This window comes from Bos indicus, chromosome 12 (genome assembly GCF_029378745.1).
Source record: "Bos indicus isolate NIAB-ARS_2022 breed Sahiwal x Tharparkar chromosome 12, NIAB-ARS_B.indTharparkar_mat_pri_1.0, whole genome shotgun sequence".
NCBI lineage: Eukaryota > Metazoa > Chordata > Mammalia > Artiodactyla > Bovidae > Bos > Bos indicus.
Genome location: NC_091771.1, coordinates 36,175,576 through 36,200,685, shown reverse-complemented (window position 1 = coordinate 36,200,685; position 25,110 = coordinate 36,175,576). Strand labels below are relative to the sequence as shown.

The window sequence follows — 25,110 nt, the reverse complement described above, 5'->3', positions numbered from 1 at the left end:
TCTTTTTAAATCCCTGATCATACCTGGGACTTAATGAAGCTCAAGTACTTGATGTCACAGAAAGAATTCAGTGAGAGACAAAGTGATGGGTAAGAAGTGAGTTCACTTAGAAACAGTCCACAGAGTGAGGGCCATCTCAGAAGGCAAGAGCAGCTCCAAGCTATGAGATTGTCAGTTTTTATAGGTGAGTAATTTTTTATACTCACCTATATTTTTTATAGGTGAGTAAGTTTTTATAGGCTGATAAGTGGGAGGAGTATGCCAGCTGTTTTGGGGAAGGGGTGGGGATTTCCAGAAATTGGACCACTTGTTGACCTTTTGTGCTCGACCTTGGAACTGTCAACACTTCCCAGGTGGCTCAGGTTCCCTGAGAGGCCCAGGTTCAATCTTTGGGTGAGGAAGAGCCCCTGGAGAAGGAAATGGCTACCCGCTCCAGTATTCTTGCCTGGAAAATTCCATGGATGGAGGAGGAGCCTGGCAGACTACAGTCCATGGGGTCGTAAAGAGTCAGACATGCGGAGCCACTAGCACTTTCATTTTCTTGGAACTGTCATGGTGCCTCTGGGTATGTCACGTAGCCTGCTGGTGTGTTACAGTGAGAGTACACTGAGGCTCAAGGTCTAGTGGAAGTCGTCTTCATCATCTTGGACCTGGTTGTTCATTGTTCAGTCACTTAACTCATGTCCAACTCTTTCGGCCCCATGAACTGCAGCACACCAGGCTTCCCTGTCCTTCACTATCTCCCAGAGTTTGCTCAAACTCATGTCATTGAGTCAGTGATGCCATCTAACCATCTCATCCTCTGCTGCTCACTTCTCATGCCCTCAGTCTTTCCCAGCATTTGTGTCTTTTCCAGGTAGTCAGTTCTTTGCATCAGATGGCCAAAGTATTGAAGCTTCAGCATCAGTCCTTCCAATGGATATTCAGGGTTGATTTCCTTTAGGATTGACTGGTTTGATCTCCTTGCTGTCCAAGGGACTCTCAAGAGTCTTCTCCAGCACCGAAATTCAAAAGTATCAATTCTTGAGCGCTCAGCCTTCTTTATGGTCCAACTCTCACATTTGTACATGACTGGAAAAACCATGGCTTTGAGTATACGGAACTTTGTCAGCAAAGTGATGTGTCTGCTTTTAAATACGCTATCTAGGTTTGTCAGACCTGGTTAGTTCTAACCATTTATGTCCTCTCCTTGGGCCATGTCATTCTTTTAAAGACTGTGCTTTACCACTCTCCCTCCTGTTTCACTAGTCACTTTTTTATGAAGTGCTATAGGAAGAGTCAGAAAGTTTTGCCAATGCCACCACATTTCCACTACCTTATTCAACTTGGTGGTGGTCTTGCTGAAGCACCACAGGGAAAACTTAAAAATACACCTATCTTTATTCTCCTTTTTGTCCTTCCCCAAGTCATTTAGAAGAGATTGTGGGGAAATAGGACCTGAAAATGCTTTGCATAGTGTTTTTATATCTAGACAGATACTTAATTCTTAAAGGGTTATTTTGACATCAAATAAATAAATCTTTACAAATTACTTATTGGTGTTTTGGAAATTTTGAAGTTGAAATTATACATAACCCACCATACATATGATGTTAGCACCTACAGCAGCACTGATAATTTCTGCCCGTCTGTGTTTGTCTGTTTCCTTAAATTGATGCTTATTGTCACCTCCATTTCTTAAGTTAGCAATGTAAGTAAGTTATACAACCTCAGTTACATAAACAATTTTAAGAAGTTGAGAAACTGGAGGAAAAAAAATTCCTACCAGATTTCATTAGTACGAGTATTCAAAACCTTTTAAATTACTGTGTTCTTAATGAGTTTTTAAATCTTTTTTATACTTTATAGAGACTGTCCTTAAATAATGACATATTTGAGGCAAACTCTGATAGTGATCAACAGAGTGAGACTAAAGAAGACACTTCTCCAAAGAAAAAAAAGAAAAAAGTAAGGCATAAGGAAGAGAAAAGCCCCGACGACCTGAAAAAGAAGAAAGCAAAGACTGGGAAACTGAAAGACAAGCCCAAACCAGACCTGGAGAGCTCCTCTGAAAGTTTGGGTTTTGATTTAAGGACAAAGAAAAGAATTTTGGAAGCCAAAGAAGAATTAAAGGAATCCAAAAAGCCCAAAAAAGATGATATAAAAGAAACTAAGGAGTTAAAGAAAGTTAAAAAGGGTGAAATAAGAGATTTAAAGACTAAAATAAGAGACGATTCCAAAGAAATTAGAAAAACAAAAAAAGAGAAATGTGTTGAATCTCAGGTGGACTCTGACCTGGGTGTACTTAGTGATTCCCCGCTTCAGGAAGAGGACTGTGAAGATTTACAGGTTGACAACAGAGAGGAGAAGCAGAAGTTTAGAGGTGCTAAAGATAAAGCTGAGCAAGAAGCCAGTCTAGATCCTGCTTCTGACATACAGCAGGATGGCAGTGTAAGTGCTGATGAGGACGAGGTCAAAGCAAGGAGGAAAAAAAAGAAACCAAGAAGGACAGAGGAACTTAAAGAGAGCAGAAAGCTAGAAAACAAGAGCCTCTTCTTAGAGAAGAAGACTACACAGAAAAAGCAAAGGAATCAGGACAAAGGCCAGAGCAGCACAGAGTTGGATAAGCCAGTGCCTGCCTCTGCTCTGACACCGCCGAGGATGTCCAGGCCCACGGACTCCCCGGGGGAGGTGAGTACGCAGGTCCGGGTGGAGGGTGGTTGGATCCCACGAAGGTTTGCGTCTGACAGAATACAGGGACGTTCCACTCAGGCTGGTGCTCTAAGTAAAGACTTGGAGACAGTGGAGCACAGCCCATCCTCATTTCGTTTCACTTAGCAGATAGTGCGTTTTTTATTAGACTGAAGGTTTGTGGCATCCCTGTATCTGAGCCGGTCTTCCTATAGTATCTGCTCACTTCTGTCTCCGTGCCCCATTTTGGTAATTCTTGCAATATTTTAAACTTTCGTTTTGCTTTTTGGCCACCCTGTGTGGAACTTTGCTGACCAGGGATGGAACCCATGTCCCTGGAGTCTCAACCACTGGACCACCGGGAAGTCCTAAACTTTTTCATTATTACTGTACTTCTTACAGTGTTTGTGATCAGTGACCTTTGATTTTGTTTTTGCAAAAGCTGAAGGTTCAGGCAACAGCCAGCATTTTTTTAGCAATACAATATATATTTTTAATTAAGGTAGGTATGGCTATTTTAGACATAATGCTGTTGCACACTTAATTCTATAGTGTAAATGTAACTTATATGCACTGGGAGGCAGAAAAATTATAACTCGTTTTATTGCAATGTTTGCTTTATTTCATGGATTTGAAGCCAACCCTGTAGTGTCTCTGATGTGTGCCTATAAGAGAAGTTCTTCTACCATTACAGAGTTAATACTTTATTGGGAGATTTTCTTCTCCCTCCTAGATTCTAGGTTGCCTGGCTGCTCTAGAATTGAACTGACATGAAACAGATTAACATGGGGAAAATTAAAAGTTTACTAACACTTACACATGAAAGAGACCTAGGAAAACTGAGTAACTCTCCAAAATGGATGAAACCCTCACCTCAGACACCACCCTCAGCCAAAGACAAAAGAGGATGCTGAGGATGGGGAACCAGTCCTGGGAGGAGAAGCACCGTAAACAAGGGCGAGGTTGCCACACTGACTGGTGAGTCCTCGCCTGCCACTTGAGAACTCTTAGACGCCCTTGCCAGAGGAGATTTCCCTCAGAGTTGCAAATGTCTCTCAAAAGGGTGGCTCTGACTTGACTTTCAGAGTTTTTTCCTTGCCTGCTGTTACTTATCAGTAACCAGCTTAAAATAGTTAAAATGCTAAAGAGACTATTCCCCTACTCCCCTACTAGTCTGTCTGTGCGGTGCTTAGTCGCTCAGTCATGTGCTACTCTCTGCAACCCCATGGGTTGTATATAGCCTGGTATTCTCCTCTGTCCATGGAGATTCTCCAGGTAAGAATATTGGAGTGGGTTGCCATACCCTCCTCCTGGGGATCTTCCCAACCCAGGGATCAAAGCCAGGTCTCCTGCATTGCAGGCAGGCAGGTTCTTTATCAGCTGAGCTACCAGGGAAGCTCTGGTCTTCCCACTAGTCTGACTGGTGGGAAGCAATTATAAATGCTAATGATCCCGCTTTTGAAAGCACCTCAACTCTTCCCTTAGTCTAATCCAGACTTTCTTTTGGACTGACCGCAGCTGGAAAACTGGGGGCTAATTTGTGAACAAGTCAGGGTTTTTAGAGGAATTCAGATACGATGTAGCATTGTGAAGTAAAGCTTAGAGCTTTGTCGGCTTACTCTATTAGCTTTTCACATCCTACATATATTTTCCCCATGTTCTTTTAAGAATATACCACTTCTGAAAAAAAAAAAAAGAATATACCACTTCTGGAACTTCCCTGGTGTGTGTATTAGTTGCTCAGTTGTGTCTGACTCTTTGAGACCCATGGACTATAGCCTGCCAGGCTCTACTGTCCATGGACTTCTCCAGGCAAGATTATTGGAGTGGGTTGCCATTTCCTTCTCCAGGGAATCTTCCCGACCCAGGGATCGAACCCCAGTCTCCTGCATTGCAAGCTGATCCTTTACCATCTGAGCCACAGTGGACTCTACTGGTAGTCCAGTGGCTAAGACTTCCGTCTTCCACTGCAGGGGGTGCGGGTTGGAAACTAAGATCCCACATGAGTGCAGTGAAGCCACTCTACCCACCCCAGCTTGTGACGAAGAAAAGGGCAGCCTTTATGGGAAAGGCCCCAGTGCAAGGAGAATGGGTGTGGCTCCTGCTTGAAAACCCCAACTCTCCAGAGGGTTTCAGCATAGCATTTTTAAAGGGGGGAGAGAGCAGGTGGTGGCAGGACCTGTGATCAGTTGTGCACAACTCTCTGGTTCATTGATGGTGAGATTAAGTGATGGTGTCACAGGGTTAATATTGATCCTTAGACTCCATTAGGCCTGGGAGGGCCGTGTCTTCATGGTCCTTCATGGTCATCAAGCAGTTAACTAACACCTTCCCTTTGGTGGGGGATTTCACATCAGTAAAACTACACAGGAAGTGTGCACCGGACACTCTTACCCAGGTTCTCCAGAGTGGTTAGCTGCAGCAGATATGGGATGTGCGGTGGCGGGGGGTCTGCCCTGGGAAGGCCCCATGGGGCTCCTGCTCTGTTATTAAACTAATGCTATATCAATAACCTCAGATGTGCAGATGACACCACCCTTATGGCAGAAAGTGAAGAGGAACTAAAAAGCCTCTTGATGAAAGTGAAAGTGGAGAGTGAAAAAGTTGGCTTAAAGCTCAACATTCAGAAAACGAAGATCATGGCATCCGGTCCCATCACTCCATGGGAAATAGATGGGGAAATAGTGGAAACAGTGTCAGACTTTGTTTTTTGGGGTTCCAAAATCACTGCAGATGGTGACTGCAGCCATGAAATTAAAAGACGCTTACTCCTTGGAAGGAAAGTTATGACCAACCTAGATAGCATATTGAAAAGCAGAGACATTACTTTGCCAACAGAGGTCCGTCTAGTCAAGGCTATGGTTTTTCCAGTGGTCATGTATGGATGTGAGAGTTGGACTCTGAAGAAGGCTGAGCACCGAAGAATTGATGCTTTTGAACTGTGGTGTTGGAGAAGACTCTTGAGAGTCCTTGGACTGCAGGGAGATCCAACCAGTCCATTCTGAAGGAGATCAGCCCTGGGATTTCTTTGGAAGGAATAATGGTAAAGCTGAAACTCCAGTACTTTGGCCACCTCAGGCAAAGAGTTGACTCACTGGAAAAGACTCTGATGCTGGGAGGGATTGGGAGCAGGAGGAGAAGGGGACAACAGAGGATGAGATGGCTGGATGGCATCACTGACTCGATGGACGTGAGTCTGAGTGAACTCTGGGAGTTGGTGATGGACAGGGAGGCCTGGCGTGCTGCGATTCATGGGGTCACAAAGAGTCGGACACGACTGAGTGACTGAACTGAACTGATACTAGCCTGTCTAGTCATGAGGGAAAAAGTTAAGAAAATATAATAGTTGGGGACTGTTAAATATCCACTGAAATATTATGAGGTCAGCATAGCAAAAACAGAAACATTTACAAAATGTTACGGTGAAGAAAACCATACATACATGCGAACAAAGTAAAGTAAAAATATCTATGCAGTGTAAATAAAAATAAATTTTAAACAACAAAATTATCTGTAAAATTACAGAGATCCGAGGGACAATGTGGAGAATTAAAAATAGTTATGTTTGGTTAGTATGACTCTAGATGAAGTGTTTTGGAATTTTATTAGTAGTAATAAAAAATTCTTCAAGGAAACTTGGTGTTGGGTTTTGAATGTGATGTTTTGTGAATTGTCGAGGTTGGGGGTAAACTTGACCAAGGAAGCAGTTGACGTGAGTCGTCAGGAGTCATGTGCACAGTTCACAGAAGGGGGGCCTAATGCCAGAAACCTGTTTCCCAGTTTTCAGAATCAGTATCAGTTCTGTCTGTGTTTGGGGTCTTACATGTGTCTTTTTCAGGAGAGAGAGACCAAAAAATATGAACCCAAAGAAAAATACCAAAAAAAGCAAGATTTGGACAAGGAAGAAAAAGGCCGAAAAGAGCCCAAGGCATTAAAGAGTGAGTGAATAGTGACATTTGTCATTTATGTTGGTCTTTCAGACAGAGAGTCTAGTTCATTGTGAAGACAGACTCTCTTCTAACCTGCAAAATTTGTTCACTGGGGACTTGAGAACATTATGCTACTGTTGTTTACCAGTAATCAATGTATACTAGTATAACTAACTCCTCCCCCATCTAATCATGTTTTTCTTTTTCCTTTTGGGTATGAGATGAAATACGTTATCTTCATTTTTTTTTTTAACTTTAGTTTTTTAATTGAAATAGTCAATTTACAATGTTTTAGATTCTGGTGGGAATACATTATCTTTCAAGAGACAGGAAATTAGTTTTGACAGAAAAGTAAATAAGTATCTCTTCTAGTAGATGCTGAGATAAACTTCTGTTTAATCAATTTATTGTGTTTAGCTCTGTGTCATTTGTATAAATAAAATTAATATACATTTTGATCACATCAAGATTTAACTCAATTAAGAATCTATAGTGCATGTTAGTATTAGAACAAGTACTTTATAAAACATTCACCATTACAGTGTTTGAATAAAACTGGATATTTCAGTTCACACACCAAAAAGTACTTGGAAAACAAGTTCTTGTGGAAGCAGTGATTTCTAAGAGATGGCTGATTACTTGAGAGTGTTCTCCCACAAACTGTGTACCTGAGGTAATACTAAAAGTGAGTTTGGGCTCTAAACCTCAGTTCAGACTTGGCAGGAAGTGGCAGCTTTGATGGAATCTGGGAAGGAACAGCTTTGATGGCTTGTGTGCAGGTGAGTGATGTAGAGACTATGCTTCTTCATGGTGATACTGCAGCTCTAAGCCTCTCTTCAGAGAGTGACTGGAGATTCAAAATATTGTAAGATTAGAAGTCATTAGGAACTTTTTCTTCCTCTGAGTATCTGTCAGTTTCAGGTACATTTTTACTGTGAATGTTCAGTCTGTTCCTTAAGTTCAGAAGGCCACACCTGGAGTCCGATTTTCAGTATTCCTGCTGCTAAAACCTACCTGCTTCCACCCCAAGTCCAAAAGGTGCTATGGCTGGGACTCTGCCGGCCTCACTGTGTCTGCAGTTTTTCAGAGTCTGTTGACCGTAACCTTGCAGCTTATATATACCTGTGCTTCTGTCTGATCCTTGGCTCCCAGCCTCCAGGACAGAAATAAAATTGCATTTGAGGGTATATTTTGGGAGTGTGTCAGAATCGGTGAACATGAGTCTTTACATTGCATTATGCTGTGTTACAATGGATTCAGCATCCTCTTCATACAGTAGCTTGGGAAAATACCAGAATTCAGTTGCCTTCAGATTTAAATGTGGAAAAAAGGACTTACCTGTGGAAAAAGGAAAGAATGGTTAACACTTTTATTTCTGAACATTGAATGAGATGTTCCACTTGCTATTCTCTATTTTTGTTACTGGACTGGTGTTCTATGTAAATAATCAGGATATTCAGAGTTTAAATGTCTGGGACAAGCAGCTTTAGTGCTGCCACTGTGGTATTATGTTCTGCATATGTCGTTTTGTTGTGTCATATACTTGGTGAGGTTTCCTCAAGGCACATAGAAAACAAAATTGATAAATTGCTCAGATTCCTTTCACTGTGATTTGGAAATGATACATCTTGATAGAATGAGAGCCTTTTTTTTGGACTAGCTTTCTTATAGAAAAAGAAAAGGTTCAATTTGTGTTGGTTAGCACTGCATTCATGTAATGCTTGCTTTTCCTCTGGTCACACTGTGTTGTGCCGTTAACCAGGATACCTCTACTCGTAGCAAACTGTCAACCCACTCCAGAGTTCTTGCCTGGAGAATCCCAGGGACAGGGGAGCCTGGTGGGCTGCCGTCTATGGGGTCACACAGTCGGACACGACTGATGTGACTTAGCAGCAGCAGCAGCAGCAAAACTGTTTAAGCCTATGCAGTTCTTACAGAGGAAAATAAATGAGAGATGTCATCTAAAAGTACTATTGAGAAGGTATTCCTATTTAACATAAAAGAATTCAGAATTTAAACAAAACACCTGTCTGCTATATACCTAAAATTTATAGTTGTTCACTCTGTTCTGTTCTACCCCTTTTTGGGTGTTGTTATTACAGATCTGCTGCTTTGCCAGTCTTCTCTCTGCTTTGTCTTTAAAGCGAGTGGATTATCGCAGGCATCAGGTGCAGTGTTGCTGGGCCACAGTCAGTGTGCTGACACTCTTTCATCTCCCAGTCTCCACCAAAAGTCATTTTTGTACCAGGTCACTTCCGGGCACAGTGGAGGCGGTGTCTCAGCAGAAGGGTGGTTGGTGACATGACTAGGATTATTCTGAGGCTCATGGGCTGTGGTCACCTTTGTCAAAACTGCGAGTACTTCAGACCCCCAGAAGAAGAGCCATTCACTTTGGCTGTCCTTTCTAAGTACGGAGCAGCCAACACAAAGATGAATGGAAAGGCTTCATGGCTGTGATAGTCAACCTGATCAGGCTTTCTAAGCAAGGCAGATATTAGTAAGAATTAAGAAAATATCCAGTACTTTGGCCACCTCATGCGAAGAGTTGACGCATTGGAAAAGACTCTGATGCTGGGAGGGATTGGGGGCAGGAGGAGAAGGGGGCGACAGAGGATGAGATGGCTGGATGGCATCACTGACTCAATGGACGTGAGTCTGGGTGAACTCCGGGAGTTGGTAATGGACAGGGAGGCCTGGCGTGCTGCAGTTCATGGGGTTGCAAAGAGTCGGACACGACTGAGCAACTGATCTGATCTGAAGAAAATATCTGTGTGTTTTTTTTAAAACACCCAGATTTTCTTTTGATTACAAAGAAATTAGTGACATATCAATTTTATTTTTTTCCAGTAGCATTTAAGGAAATTAGAAATGCGTTTGATTTGTTTAAATTAACTCCAGAAGAAAAAAATGATTTTCCTGAGAATAATCGGAAGAGAGATGAAATACCGCCAGACTATAAAGTCACAGAAGACCACAAAGCCAAGGAAAACAAGCCGTTACTTAAAGAAAGAAGAAATACAAGAGATGAGACTGACACGTGGGCATATATAGCTGCAGAAGGTGACCAAGAAGTTCTGGACAGCGCGATCCGAGTGGAGGAGAGTCCTGGTGAGTTTGTGTGACTGTCTGCAGTTTTCTCAGGGCTGTGTGCAGAGCTCTCTCCTCACCTTCCTCTCCTCTCTGCACTTGTTATGGTCTCGGGATGGAGTAGAAAACTGTTTCAATCTATTTTCTGATTCCCTGTAGAATAGCTCAGCACATTTACAATTACAGAGATTTTTGGTTTGCTACCTTTTCTCCTCTTGTCAAGTTGTCTGATTGTATCTCTTACTATATTGCTTTCAGAAAACTGTCAAAATACAGACTTATTTGTATTCTTCCCTTTCAGCTTTGTAGTAAATAACACTAAATGAGGTTATATTGTGAGTGCTGTTCTGAAATACTGGAATTAGCTGAGGAGGCAAGGGCTGTGTATAGAATGAGGAATAAAAGTATATTTATGTATTTATAACTAGGGCAGGGGTTTAGAGATCTGTCTGATAAAACTTTGTATAATTTATAAATCTTGTAAAACAGTTGAAGTTTTGAAATATTTGGGGATATATAACAAGCTAGATGTTAGGTGACCCTCTTACTGCAAAACGCCTAGGTTCTGGGATCCTTGGTAACACGATTGCCCAGCTGGTTGGAAGCTGGGTTCGTTTCTTCAGCCAGCATACGGTGGGGGTTGCAGGGGCCGGGAGGGGACTGGGCTGCCCAGATGTCAGATAGCAGCGCTGCTGTTGAGATACCAGGCAACAAAGAATAGTCCCTCATCAGAAAGATCCCCTGGAGAAGGCAATGACAGCCGATTCCAGTATTCTTGCCTGGAGAATCCCATGGACAGAGGAGCCTGGCAGGCTACAGTCCACGGGATCATAACAATCAGACATGACTTAGTGACTTACCAGCAACAAATACCTTTTTAGGGGTGGGGCTACTATACATATATGTTTGTATGTAAGCCACATCTTTGTTTTCAGAGGACAAAGGTGTGCAATTAAAAGTCAGAGACAGAGTCTGTCATACAGAGTGAAGTTAATCAGAAAGAGAAAAACAAATATTGTATATTAGTGCCTATTCGTGGAATCAAGAAAAATGGTATGCTGGTGCTAAGTCACTTCAGTCATGTTTGATTCTGTGTGACCCCATAGACGGCAGCCCACCAGGCTCCCCCGTCCCTGGGATTCTCCAGGCAAGAACACTGGAGTGGGTTGCCATTTCCTTCTCCAGTGCATGGAAGTGAAAAGTGAAAGTGAAGCCGCTCAGTCGTGTCCAACTCTTAGCGACCCCATGGACTGCAGCCTACCAGGCTCCTCCGTCCATGGGATTGTTTCTGTGTTGGGATGTCCTTAAATCCTTTTAACTTTTTTTTTCTCGAAGTATAGTTGATACACAGTGTTGTTAAAGTGTACAGCAAAGTGATTCAGTTACACATACACACATATATTCTTCTTCCGATTGTTTTCCATTATAAGTTATTACATGATACGGAATATAGCTCCTTGTGCTATACAGTAGGTCTTTGTTTATGTTATGTATAGGAGTTTGTATCTTTTAATCCCAAACTGCTAATTTAGTCCCCTCTCCTTTCCCCTTTGGTAACCATTAGTTTGTTATCTGTGAGTCTGTTTCTGTTTTGTCAGTAAATTCATTTGCATCTTTTTTTTTAGATTCCGTATGATATTTGTCTTTTTTGTGTCTGACTCACTTCACTTAATATGGTCATCTCCTGGTCCATCCGTGTTGCTGCAGATGGCATGATTTCACTCTTTTATGGCTGACTAGTATTCCTTTGGATATGTATATACATACACATATGTGTACACACACACCACATTTTCTTTATACATTCATCTATCGATGGACATTTTGGATATTTAAGTTGCTTCCATGTCTTGACTGTTGTAAATAGTGCTGCTGTGAACATAGGGCTCCATGTATCTTTTTAAATTAGTTTTCATCTTTTCTAGATATATGCCCAGGAGTAGGATTGCTAGGTCATATAGTAGTTCTGTTTTTAGATTTTTGAGAAACCTCCATATTGTTCTCCATAGTGGCTATATCAACTTACATTCCCAGTTTGTAGAAGGGTTCCCTTTTCTCCATGCCTTCTCCAGCATGTATTGTTCGTAGATTTGTTTTAATGATGGCCTTTCTAACTGATGGGAGGTACTGGCTGTCGCTTTGATTTGCTTTTCTCTAATAATTAGCAATGTTGAGCATCTTTTCCTGTTAGTCATCTGTTTAAATCCTTTAACTCTTACCATCAAACATTTGTGCCTTTCACTATTTAAAATAGTACAGCCATTTTGAGTTCTTCCCAAATGTCCTCTATTCCACTGCCAGTTAGGGAATAAAGATGTTCATCCCTAGTGTTGATGAGTCCATGGGTCGGACATGGGTTGGAAACTAGCACTTGCATCGTTTGTAGTGGGGGCGTCTCAGGGCCCTGGTGGCTGTGGGGCTTGGTGCGAGTACTTGCAGGGGGAGAAGCTTGAGCCAAGTCTGACAGGATCACAGGCAATGACTTATTTATATTTAGAGTTTACCTACATGAATATTGGAAGCAGTGTACATTCATCCCTTGTGTAACGTTAACCCTCTATCTCTGGCCCTTCTGGTTGCGGGGGGCTGACCAGCTGTCCAAGAAGAATGGCCAAAGGAACAAATCACAGGGCTTCCTCTTACTGAAGCCCTGTGATTTCTCGCTTTCTTTCAGCTACTAAAATTCATGTTCCTATTTTACAGTTAATAAAATACCTATTAGTCTTTATGCCTCTTCATGTATGACATCTAAAAGTGGACAATTCATATTACTACCCAAAGAAAGTCAGAAATTTAATGAGAAACTCAGATAATGATGTAAGTTTAAAGTGTAACATTTGGGTTAGGACACCATATGCTTAAATAAAAATGGCATTGTATTTTTTATAGTCCATAAAAGTATATCTTAATAAGGCTCTTCTGTGTCGCAGATGGCAAACAGCAGGTTCTGAGTCTGGGCATGGATCTGCAGCTGGAGTGGATGAGACTGGAGGACTTCCAGAAGCATCTTGATGGAGAAGATGAGAATGTTACTACAGCGGATGTGATTCCAAGCAGTGAGTAGTTTTGGAATTATAGGGATCTTCTTCATGAATCTAGTTATTGAAACCTAATTTATCTTTTCTTTCATTTTAGATTTATTGAGGGATGCTGTGAAAAATGGGGATTATATTACTGTGAAGGTTGCACTTAACTCAAGTGAAGAATATAACCTGGACCAAGAGGTGAAGTGTCTTTGTAAAAATCTGATGAAAGGAAGATGGAAAATAGCTCTATTAAAATAACTCAGGTTTATTCTTTAACTATAAAAGTAATACATGTTCACTTTATAAGAGTCAAACATTGTAGAAACGTGTAATAGAATTACAGTTCTTGTAATTCCAGCCCTGTATAATGCCCTTTAGTTACCATGATATGCCTGGTTTTGTCTATGGTTTAACCTCTGCATTTTGAGGGGAAAGTGACTCCTTGTTTTGTCACCATTTGTTTTTGATTGATAGTTGCCTATTTACAGCAACTGCCCCTCTCTATTGTTTTGGGGGTTTTTTTGACCATGCCCTTGGCTTGCCAGATTTTATTTCCTGGACCAGGGATTGAACTCATGCCCTCTGCAGTGGAAACACAGTGTTAACCACTGGACCTCCAGGGAAGTCCCCAATCTTTTATTGTTGCTAGGTTTTTTCACACTGATTTATAAGCATACTTTAATAGAAGCATATTAACCCTTTCTGTTTTATGTTTTTGAATCTTACTGCTTGGTGCTTGGGGAGATTTTATTTTTAGGTAGTTACATCATTTGATCTTTTCCTTTATGGCTTTTGGTCATCTAATCTTGCTTAGAAAATATTTTTATATATTCTTTTTTTACTTTTCTTGCTTTAATTGTGGACTTTTTAGGTTTAATCCCTTAGGATTACATTAAAATAGATTAATATGGCTCAGAATTGACATTTTAACATTTTGAGTCTTTTTTTGAGAAACGTATCTACTCTACATTCATTCAGCTCATCATTTCTTCTCTTAAACCAAATTCTTTGGGTTTTTTCTTCATGTAGTTCTTGTACATTTATTTTAGATGCATTCATACAAATCATCTTATTGTGTTCATTGGGATCTTTCTCTCCCACACTTTTGCTACCACGTGTGTAACAAAACCAACACAGGATTCGAGCGGGATGACACTGCTGATGCTCGCGGCTGCAGGAGGGCAGGACGACCTGCTGAGGCTGCTCCTCAGGAAGGGGGCGAAGGTGAATGGTCGGCAGAAGAATGGGACTACAGCACTCATCCACGCCGCCGAGAAGGTGGGCCCTGCAGCATGCTGTTCTTTCACAGTCTTGGAGACAGAATCTGTGTCTGTGGGGCAGTGTGCTAGTCACACAGTCACATAACTTAGTTCAGTTCATCTATGACTTGTCATAAATCAGTGTTTTTATTGACAGTTGTACTTTGAAACTTCCAAATATCGTGTATCTAGCTGGAGGTGATTTGTATTGAAAAAGAACTTCTGATTAAGGTATTAATATTGATTTAATTCTTAGATTTTTAAAAAATCTTTTCCAATCTAAAGTATTCCTTTGGTTAATAATTTAATTAAAATATTCCCATGTTATTTTATTAAAGGACTGAGATGAAGAGGTTCTTTATCTTGAAATCAGTGGTTAAACTTGAGGTTGAAGTTGCTGGCAGACAGTGTGTGGCTGTGCAGGGTGCCAGTGGGAGGGGCCGCTCCATGCAGGGTCTTCCTGGGACCCTGGAGGGCGGGGGCGGGAGGGAGGAGCGAAAGTGGTGGTCTGTGGTATTCACCAACCTGCAGGAGATGGAATCTGAGTACTTTTGCTAATGGCTAGAAATTTCAAAACATCTTGAAATATCTTGTAAAGAATTTGAGGGGATTAAATCCTTTTTTTTTGTTTTTTTTAACAGAACTTTTTAACTACTGTGGCTATTCTTTTGGAAGCAGGAGCTTTTGTAAACGTCCAGCAGAACAATGGTGAGACGGCGCTAATGAAGGTAAATGCCTCCCTGGGAACATGTTCCCACAGGACCTCCCACTGCCACTGTACTGGGACTGGTGATCAACGGGGACAAGACAGTCTGTGGACTTGAAGGGGTTGCAGCTGAGTGACAGAAACAGTCCCAGAAAGACGGAGTTACTGAGTGTGACGAGAGGAAGCACAGGGAGCTGTGGGCTCTGTAACCTGGTGGCCAAGCTTTGTGGATTCAAGCTGAGCCTTGGAGGGAAGCTGGCAGCTGGCTCAGCTGCATCCTGAAGACCTAGGTTGGCTGGGATAAACCGTGTCAGTGGAAGGGGACAGGGTGTGCCCTGCAGAGACCCGGGCATGGAGCATATGGACGGGGATTCGTTACTTCACATTGGTGACTTCATCTCCTTGGCCTCAGGTTTCCTCACCTGTGTGTGGATTGTGGAAGCTTGGAGAAGTTCCCCACTCCCACCCACAGCTCCAGGTTTTCTGGCCTGAGGTGCTGTCCACCCACCAGGTTGTGACCCTGTTGTGGAGGCTGTGGCTCCCGCCTCCTCCATGAAGGGAGAGCTCACCAGGGGCTGGTGGCTGCAGTTCCTCTTCTAACCTTCTTTCCTGAGTCAGGCAGATGGTCAGACCCCTCGTTCACCGTGGGCCGGACCCTAAGGCTGTGCTGGACTCTGCCATTCTTCTTCCACACTAGGGGGTTAAAACTTGTTCACTGCTGGTGTTTCTGTTTCATTTTTGGTTCATAGAAAACTTTATTTTGTTCAGGCACCCTCTTGAATTTTAGTTATCCTTTATGTGTTCCTATTGAAGTATGTTTAGAGCATAAGTGGCAGCTGAAAGCATGAATTTAAAACTTAGTGAGAAATCACCAGGCACATTCTAAACAACAGATATTTAAATAGGAGCATAAAGGGTGTGTGTGGAGTGAGGGTTGCACAAAACTGTCTACATCTGTGCCAAGGAAGTAGGAGTTGATTCAAATAGCAGCTGGGAGCCTTCAAAAAGTTTAACCTCGAGAAAGACTTAATCCGAATAGAGGCTGGACTTTGATGCTGCTGTGTAATATCCCCCATTACAGTGGGTGGCATGGATTGGTTTGCAGACTTGTGGTAGGATTTTTATACATATTGTAAATGCTCAGGTGTTTAACATGTGAATCTTAAGCTCAGGAGAGAGGCAGGCTAAACTCAAATTGGGAGGGAAATGGCAGAGAAGCAGGAGGGAGGGACAGTCGCAGGAGGACCACAGGACTTCTATTTCCAAGCCAGTTTCCAGCCCCAGGGATCCTTCTCCATGGAGAACTCTCAGCTCAGAGAGAAACAGACACTGATCACAGCTGAGTAATTTGTACTCCTTTACTCCTGACACAGGCTTGTAAAAGAGGAAACTCAGACATTGTCCGGCTGGTCATTGAATGTGGAGCTGACTGCAATATTCTGTCAAAGCACCAGAACAGTGCGCTGCATTTTGCAAAGCAGTGCAACAACGTACTGGTGTATGACCTGCTGAAGAGCCACTTAGAGACGTAAGTGTGGGAGGAGTGTGCCCTGGATGTAATGGACAGTGTGTATGTAACAGCTCAGAAAAAGATAAGTACAAGTCACAATGGGTTTCTGGTCTAAGAAGATGAATTTTAAAAGTGGTGTACAAAGTCTGCAAGTTATTGAGGACTTAGAAACCTTCAGACTTAATGCTGTTCTATCTAGGAGTATCATCTTAAAATATTAATTACACTCTTAACTTGGCTTCCAAACATTTTCTTAAAGCCATTTAAACTTCATTGTTTCTAAGAGATACAATTTTTGAGAGCAGTTTTTAGATTCTGAGCGAAGTTGAAAAGAAAGTAGCGATTTCCCACATGCATTGTCCTACCCTGGCAGTGAGGCTGTTACAGTCAATGGACCCACCATCATGGCTGACCCGCACATCCCCCTGACCTAGAGCCCCCCGAGGTTCCCCTTGGTGTCACAGATCCTGTTTTCGGGCGAATGTGTGATGACATGTACCCACCATCGCCCTGTCACACACTCAACTCACCACCCTAAACATCCTCTGTGCTTCCCCATCTGTTCAACTTGCCCAAACCCTGGAGACCACTGATGTTTTTACTGCTAGTTGGACTCATACACTATTTGCCCTTTTCCAGGTTTGCATCTTTGTGATAAGCATTCATGTCTCCCCATCTTTACGCAGCCTGATAAACTTGTTTTAGTGCTGAATGGTTATTACATTGTCTGGAAATTATCACAGTTTAGTTATTCAAGTTCCTGCCTTTTCAAATGAATTCAAAATCATCAGATGTTATTGGAAGTCCATAAAAGTAATCTAGTAGTTTTTTATTACTTCTCTTGCTCACATGTAACAGGTGCTTCAGGAGCAGTACTGTTGTAGGTAAGGGGCTTTCTGTCAGGTAGCAGAGCCCCTCTCCTCCCCACCCACCAAGGGTAAGATAGGACTTGGATCTTCACACCTGAAAGATGGTTATTCTCATTCCAGATATAAGCAAATTTCAGACAAGAGACAAAAAAAAAAGGCAAAAGGGGGTGTTTCTAGCAACCTGGGCTGCCATCCCTGAGAGCCTCAGCAGCCAGGTATTGGTTATAGGTGGCCACCAAGTAGAGAGACTAGCCTGCCTGCTTTGCCCACAGCTGAGGGGGGGTCCGGGCATTGCTGGGCTTTGTTTCACATCTGTGAGTAAATGGTTTTGGAGATTTTATGCTCCTTAAAGCAGAGCATCTTTTGGAAGGTGGCAGGGGGGGTTCGGGTCAGATCAGTTACACTTTACCTGCAGGATAGTCTCAAAATACTTTTCTGAATTAGCACCAATCATTTTATTTGACTGCTTTCTAAACCAAGTACTATAACAAGACTTTGTGTGACAATTCTTGGCTTTATTTTCTAGCAGAATTCTTATTTCTGATTCTCCTTGATCATTCATACACTCACTTGACGAGTGTGTGTTCAATTCCAACTGTGTGCCTGGCACAACGCAAGAGACTCAGGGGGTGGGGCGTGAGAGGACATCTAAGACAGACAGGTGTGTGCTGAGCACACAGGAGTGCTCAGAACAAAGAGCAAGGGGCAGGAGTTTTTCAAGATGGCTCTGGGGAGGCTTCACTAGTCCTACTGTTTTGTGCCTCAAGATTCTTACATGAACAGCGTTTACTCTGTTTTTTTATTAGACTTTCGAGAGTAGCTGAAGAAACTATCAAGGATTACTTTGAAGCACGTCTTGCGCTACTGGAACCAGTCTTCCCAATAGCGTGCCATCGCCTCTGTGAGGGGCCAGATTTCTCAATGGATTTCAATTACAGACCCCCACAGACTATACCAGAAGGTAAGCCTTGTTTTTCTCCCACTTTGAAATGTGACATTTTAAACATTAATAACCTTTTCTTTGAAGAAAACCTTAACAAACTCCATCATGTATACTAATTATATAAAATAGGTAAGAACAAAATGCAGCCGATACCATTGTAGCTGACCCTGAGAAGTCTACACAGCAGTCTTTACATTTGTTTTAGAAGTTTAATAAGTTTAATAATACTTTTTATTAAAATTTACTGAATCTAGCTTTCAACATGGTTTAAGTCCAGAATCAATATTTTTCTTGAGTTTTATTATTGAGTCTTGCCCTTTAGAAGAGATCAAGAATAAAGAGAATGTGTTGCCCCATTGTAAAGTTGAGTAGTAAGAGATGAGAATTTCAGTCCTGCCTCCTATGAGTTTATGCTTAACAGCTACTTGGCAGGTGAGACCATGGCCGCCTCTAGGACACGGGTGCCGAATATATGGAATGGAGACAGCACTTTCTTGGCCTGAAAGGTGGGAATTGGGTTGGGTTCTGGCTTTTGTTTTGTTTGTTCTTGTTCAGTTGCTCAGTCGTGTCCCAACTCTGCAACTCTGCAATGCCACACTCTGTCCTCCTCTGTCTCCCAGAGTTTGCTCAAACTCAAGTCCATGGAGTCAGTGATACCATCTCATCCTCTGCTGCCCCCTTCTCCTCCTGCCTTCAGTCTTTCCCAGCATCAGGGTTCTTTTCCAGTGAGTCTGCTCTTCACATCTGGTGGCCAAACAATTTAGGCTTCAGCATCAGTCCTTCCAGTACACACTCAGGGTTGATTTCCTTTAAGATCAACTGGTTTGAAATGTTTTGTTTAAATATTTGTTAATGGAAACTTAAGCTACAGCTCTACCAATCAAAGCCAGTCATTCCTAACATCTTAGTTGTTAGTCAGCTGTGGATTTGACTGTCCAAGTGGACCATTTGCTGGGCACCCACACCAGTGCTCTGGTGCAGCTGGACAGCCCTGGGTTACATGTGGCTTTTTCTGCACATGCACAATGTCTGCAACCACTAACAATGTTTTCTACTCATCTGAAATCTTACCAAGACAGCCAGCTATCCTGACTCTTGAGACTTGGCATATGGTCTTCTCAGTCTGCTCTCAAAGTCCCACCCAGACCAGGACTTTCAGCCAACACCTTTAAAAGTACTCAAGTTTGACAGACATTGACCTTGGTATCTTGAGGGGTATGTAGCTCTTAAAATTGAAGGAAAACAATTTATATTGATAACCATGAAACAAATGCCAGCAAATTGACTAGAGTACCTTGGTCATACCCTTTGTTTGGATCAAGTATGTGTCTTGTCAGACTAGGGTTAAGGACCACTCTGCTCCTGGATCCCAGTCTCAGGTTGGCAGGAACATAAACATGACCTTCATGAACACGTTTTCTAATAGGATTCCCCTGTGGATGGCCTGTGCACTTAAGCTCTCATGATGTCCTCAAGCTCTGCGAGGTGCCGTCTTTGGATGGAAATTAAAATCTGTATTTACATCTCCTCGATTCAGGCTCTGGCGTCCTGCTGTTTATCTTCCATGCAAACTTTCTGGGTAAAGAGGTCATTGCTCGCCTCTGTGGACCATGTAGTGTACAAGCTGTTGTTTTAAATGATAAATTTCAACTTCCTGTTTTTCTGGTAAGTCTCTGTAGTTCATTACTGATGAGTACATTCTTCTAATCAAAAGCAGGGATGACCTATAAATTCTTCTATTAATCGCAGTTTTTGGAAATGGCAATAACCCAATAATCACTGTTTTAAAATTCTCGGTCTAGAAACTAATTTTAAATATGCCTTTAAATGCATTATAATTACAAATGTTCACTTAAAATTCAAAAAGAAAAGCATGCTGTTGATGTTTCAAAAAATCCCAGTGCAAACACTGTGCTGTTATATAGTGACCATTTTACTCTAATTTTTTTAAATTAAAAATGCCCTTGAAGATGTTCCCTGGTGGCTCCGACAGTAAAGCTGCCCAGAATGCAGGAGACCCGGGTTCAATCCCTGGTCAGGAAGATCCCCTGGAGAAGGAAATGGCAACCCACTCCAGTACTCTTACCTAGAAAATCCCATGGATGGAGGAGCCTGGTGGGTACAGTCCATGGGGTTGCAAAGAGTTGGACACGACTGAGCGACTTCACTTTCACTTGCCATATACAAAAGTCTGTCCTTAGGCTGAATTAAAATTAACTGGTTATGAAGATTTTTAATACTCATGTTATATATATATGTCTGGATACATATTAATGAAGGATTTATCTCTATATTGCTTTTCCAGATGAAGGTATCTAAGTCAAGGGAAAAGTAATCACAGCATGTTGCCTTATAAAGAAACACAAACAAAATGTATTTTCTTCTGTGTCATTAGAGTCTAAAGATGTCTGGAGTCCGGCTGTTACTAGATAGAGATGGCTGTCTACAAAAATGCTCATCTTTCATTTGCTCTCTTCCCCAGGACAGTCATTTTGTTTACTCATTCAGCCCTGTGGCAGGCCTCAATAAAATGTTCATAAGGCTGACAGAAGCACCTTCTGCTAAGGTGAGAATCCTTTCCTTGCATCTATTGTCACTGCTCGGGTGTTCCTGCCTGGATCTGAGATGGGCTCAACCCTCTTGATGTCCATGGAACACAGCCGTAGGGGATGTTCTATACTGTGATACCTAATTTTCCACGTGTATGATCACTAGCTAGACTGAATAAGGGAGTAACCTAAAAATTCAAGTACTTGGATCTTTAATTAAAATAATGGTACTCTATCCACTACACCGATAACCAATTTGAGAGTCCTGCCAAAGAGACAGGGTTTTTTCCCCCTCTCTTCTAACTAAGGAAAACTAGAAATATATCCTGGTGTTTTTTTTTTTCCTTTCAACAGGTTAAGTTGCTAATAGGTGCATACAGAGTACAGCTACAGTGACCAGAAAGAATTGGGAGAGTTTCTCTTAAGACCTATTTCTAAATACTCTTTGAAGCAGTTTGGAATTCTGGCACAGCTAATATTTCCAAATTTAAAAGTTTCTTCTGTAAGCCTCTTGCATTGAAGGCCAGTCATCTGTTACAGTCTGTTGAGATGGGACACAGTGGGTCTAACATAAAACACAGCTGTAAGTATTTGTGCAAGTGTTCTGAGTCTCAGTGTTGTGTCCAGACTATGTTTTTCCACAATGTGGAATGGTACATATGAGGATTATTTAAGAAAATTAAAACTTTTTTTTTTTAACTTGAAATTTTTTTTTACTAGCCCTAGTGAATTTTTGTGTTAAAAAACCCCAGCAGGAATGTTACATTAAGTTATCCAGGCACTAAGATAAGGTATGAGTTTGCAGCCCTCAAAGTAGGATGAATCTTAAAAAAACACGAGGAAGGTTGAAGGTTTGACCTTTCCAACAAGCTGTTGACATCAATCCTGAGTAAGTGACAGCTTTGTATATGTGCAGTTATCCTTTATTGTTTGCAAAGAAAATAAACCAGAATCTGAGATATAGCAGAAAAAACAAACTGGGACATTACATGAGGCATAAAAAGTGATATTACATGTGAACTGTATCCTTGTTCTTGAACCCAAGTCATCAGATGGTCTGTTGTTCTGAACACTAGGAAGGCCAGCCACACTGTGCCTCCAGTCAAGTGATTTCCCACGGGGCTAATGCTTCCATTCTTTCAAGAAACATTTGGCAAACTAATAAACCAAGATGTCTGGATTATTGAAATGTATAAAATCATTAAGTTCGATTGGTTTTATAATTGAGTTAAATTTTAATGAAAAATTTTCAGAAATGTCTGGGTTCCAGAACCCTGTCAGATACCAAGATCCAAGATGCTCTAGTTCTTTACATGAAATGATGTTGTACCTGCATTTAACCCGTTTGAGTCGCACCTTTTACTTTCAATCATCTCTGGACTAACAGTACCTAAAACAAAGTAAATGCTAGGTGTTAATGTTAATTCTATGTAGAGGGTTCCTGGTGTGCTTTAGGGGAACTTTTTTCTGCCCTAGACTCAGGCAGAACTTGTGGATACTTAGAGCAAACCACATACACTGTATAGACATTTCAGGGTTAAACTGACTTTTCCTATAGTGTCCTCAATAAAATACAATGTTTGTCTGTTTTCTATCTCAAGTCTCAGGACTTCAGCAAAAAGGTGATGTGAAATGTCTGGAATGTCTGGTTTAGCAATAGTAATACCTGCGTTAGACTTTTCAACTGTATTGGATCCTGTACTCCTCTGCATCTGACTTCACAGCTGCGAGATCTGTGTCAGCAGCAGTGCACTTTGTCCAGGATTGTAAGAGAAGTGAGTTTTTAAAGAACATTCCTGTTATCATAAGAGCACACCTTTACAAGAGCACTGGGAATATAACCACTTGTAGAGCCATGCAGGTTAATATAGTTGTTTTCATCTAAACTCACTTCTCTCTATAGTAGGTGAACCTAAGCAGATGTGCTCTTGGGTGGGGAAATTCTGACCCTTGTGGCTTAAGGATGATGAGGTCTTGAACCTCTCAACTGCCAACTGACAAGGCAGCTGATTAGATCAGATCCTTCAGTTAATATTTCCATATGTGTATATAATGATTGCTCTGAAAAACCCAATTCTCAAGCAGTACCTTATCAAAGGTTTACAGATTTGCTGCTACTACTATTGAGTAGAAACCAAAGCCATCTCAAGCCCCATAACTACAACTGAGCTTAGGGCCACAGGAGATCTCAACTATAATGGGATTGCATTGCTCATTATCCAGATTCACTGAAGAGCCATTAGTACACATTTTTCTACTTCAGTTTTCTCTTAACTCTAAAAACCTTGACTCCTCAGCAATTACTACTTTCCAGTGTATATACTGGGAGAAGGAAATGGCAACCCACTCCAGTGTTCTTGCCTGGAGAATCCCAGGGACGGGGGAGCCTGGTGGGCTACCATCTCTGGGGTCACACAGAGTCGGACACGACTGAAGCGACTTAGTAGTGTATATACTGAGGTAAGAACATAATGCAAAATTGGGTTGTCAGTTTAACTCATCAGAGAACTGGGCAACTCTCATGAATGTGACTCCAACAGAAAGCACATTATACATCCTTGTTTAGGGTACCAGCACCAAAGAAAAGTACCTAATATACCTACCAATAAATGCTGAAGTATGGCTGGATGGGAAGTTACTGCCTTTGCTAGACATTCTCATCTTAACTCCTTAAGTAAGTGGAATGTCAGGAAGTTTAAATTTGAAGCTCAAGTGCTACTTTTAAAATTCTACTTGGAACTGTTACACTTCCAGATTTAAGTCATATGAAAATTTGCTAGTTTATTTAGTAGTAAGACTTTAGCATACAGAAAGTTGACAGACTTTAGTGTGTTTTAGGGTTAGGGTTAGGGAATAACAAAACATGATTTACAAAATAAGAATTCAGAAAATTTTGGGACTTGCCTGGCAGTCCAATGGTTAAGACTCCATGCTTCCAATGCAGTGGGTGCAGGTTCAATTCCCAATCAGGGAATTAAGATCCCACATGGACAAATATATAAAGTCTTTGAGAATTTAGAAAAATTTCATGAATGCAGTAAAATCTGTTTCACAGCATAATACAGTACAAACCCTTTTAAGTTATTCTGAAAAACATTGCTAGGTAAGCTCAGGACACTGAGGGCGTCTACACCACTTCCCTCTGCCAACCTGCAGGCGATGAAGCTCTTTTCCAGGCAAACCTGGCGTTTCCAGGCCTGACTTCTTCCAACTGGTACAAAAGAGCTTTACTCGTGGGCTGGAAAATGGTAATAACAACGGTGAGGTCCACAATCTAGTCAAGACACACTCACCCTGAGCTCCCCAAGAACCACCCTCCTGTCTGCCATCATTTTGTGGAAGAAGCTGACTTGCAGAAGCTCTACCACAGTCTGTCTTGATTCATGTCTCACTACTTCCTTCCCTTGGGCCAAGATACATGTCAGTAAAAACATGATTCTTCTCACTTGAACAAAGAAAAATTTCTTATAAGTAGTTCCTTTGTCTTGGGGACTAACCCAAAATTGTAGGTTACTTGGGGTATTTTTTTCTTTTTTTTAAAACCTACAACAATTTCTAGTTCCAGGGGGTAGGGGCTGGGTCTGTGGTAGTCAGTCAGTGTGCCAGGGGAAGGTATACAATTGAGGAAAACAAACCTGGATAAAGTGTCATGACTGCTCATCTATCCACAGGTTGTTTATAATGGAGTGGTAATAAATTGAAAAATAAAACAAAATTCTTCTGGCTCATTTCTCCTTGTCATGAATTTCTCCCACAGAATGATTTCACCTGGGGGGAAAAAAAGTAAATTCATTGTTAAAAAATAGTAATAGTATATATTTTCTAAAGAAAAAATAAGGTTTCTGTTACAAATAATTTGCTGGGATAGAATTCAACACCTGAAGTCATATATTTGACCTATAAAACTAGTATTTTGTTGTGAACTCGTATACAGAGATTAAAAGTACCTTAAGAGTTTGGAAAACCAGGTCCCTAGCCCAGAGCAGCACCACCTTGTTAAGAAAGGAAAATTCTTGGGCCTTTAAGTCACAGAGTGGGGCCCAGCAGAGTGGGGCCCAGCAGTCTGTTGTATGATTTCTGACAGAAAAATAAGACACTTCTTCCTTCTTCTAGAATTAAATATACATCTTCCATTTTATTTAACTGTCAAAGTTACTGTTTTCCTTGAATGAAGTTTCTTTTCACTGACCAGAAACTAAAGTCTGGAATGAAAAGCAGTAGATTGGCCATATAAAACCATATCTTCAGCATCATAGCACAGTTGGCCTATGTACATACGGGTTTTTTTCTTACCTGTATTTTTTTTACTTAAGTAAGGAACCTACGTACTAAAACACTTTGAAAATTTAATGCCAACAAAATGCCCAGAGTATAAAGTAATTCTCTGTAAACCTATTTTCAAAGGGCAATTATAAATTATAATTGATCAGTAAAAAAAGGGTTTTTAAAAGTAAAACATTATTTTTAAAGGGGGCAGCAGGGTAGAGCTCCTTGGTCTAGAGCTTAAGAATCAGTGCCTTCACTACCATGCCTTGGTCAGTGACCTGAAATCCCAATAAGCC

General features: G+C 41.4%; 2 protein-coding genes across 3 annotated transcripts in view; one reads left to right on the top strand and one right to left on the bottom strand.

Moving 5' to 3' along the window:
• The window catches only part of MPHOSPH8 (M-phase phosphoprotein 8), a 48,265-nt gene extending 23,989 nt beyond the window's left edge, over positions 1–24,276 (top strand). Inside the window, exons 3-14 of one of the 2 annotated variants that reach the window (XM_019971539.2) lie at positions 1,849–2,670; positions 6,509–6,608; positions 9,450–9,707; positions 12,617–12,742; positions 12,822–12,910; positions 13,850–13,990; positions 14,613–14,699; positions 16,051–16,205; positions 17,863–18,017; positions 19,537–19,664; positions 20,482–20,565; positions 20,903–24,276. In XM_019971539.2, coding sequence (XP_019827098.2) covers positions 1,849–2,670; positions 6,509–6,608; positions 9,450–9,707; positions 12,617–12,742; positions 12,822–12,910; positions 13,850–13,990; positions 14,613–14,699; positions 16,051–16,205; positions 17,863–18,017; positions 19,537–19,664; positions 20,482–20,565; positions 20,903–20,944 — 2,187 coding nt within the window. In that variant the 3' untranslated portion in view covers positions 20,945–24,276. Of the gene's footprint in view, positions 1–1,848; positions 2,671–6,508; positions 6,609–9,446; positions 9,708–12,616; positions 12,743–12,821; positions 12,911–13,849; positions 13,991–14,612; positions 14,700–16,050; positions 16,206–17,862; positions 18,018–19,536; positions 19,665–20,481; positions 20,566–20,902 lie in introns of both variants that reach the window. The other variant, XM_019971538.2, reaches the window with a different exon arrangement.
• Positions 20,481–25,110, bottom strand: part of PSPC1 (paraspeckle component 1) — a 79,981-nt gene continuing 75,351 nt past the window's right edge. Inside the window, exon 9 of the transcript XR_011569767.1 lies at positions 20,481–24,316. The gene's annotated coding sequence lies outside the window, so the exon portion shown is untranslated. The remainder of the gene's footprint in view (positions 24,317–25,110) is intronic.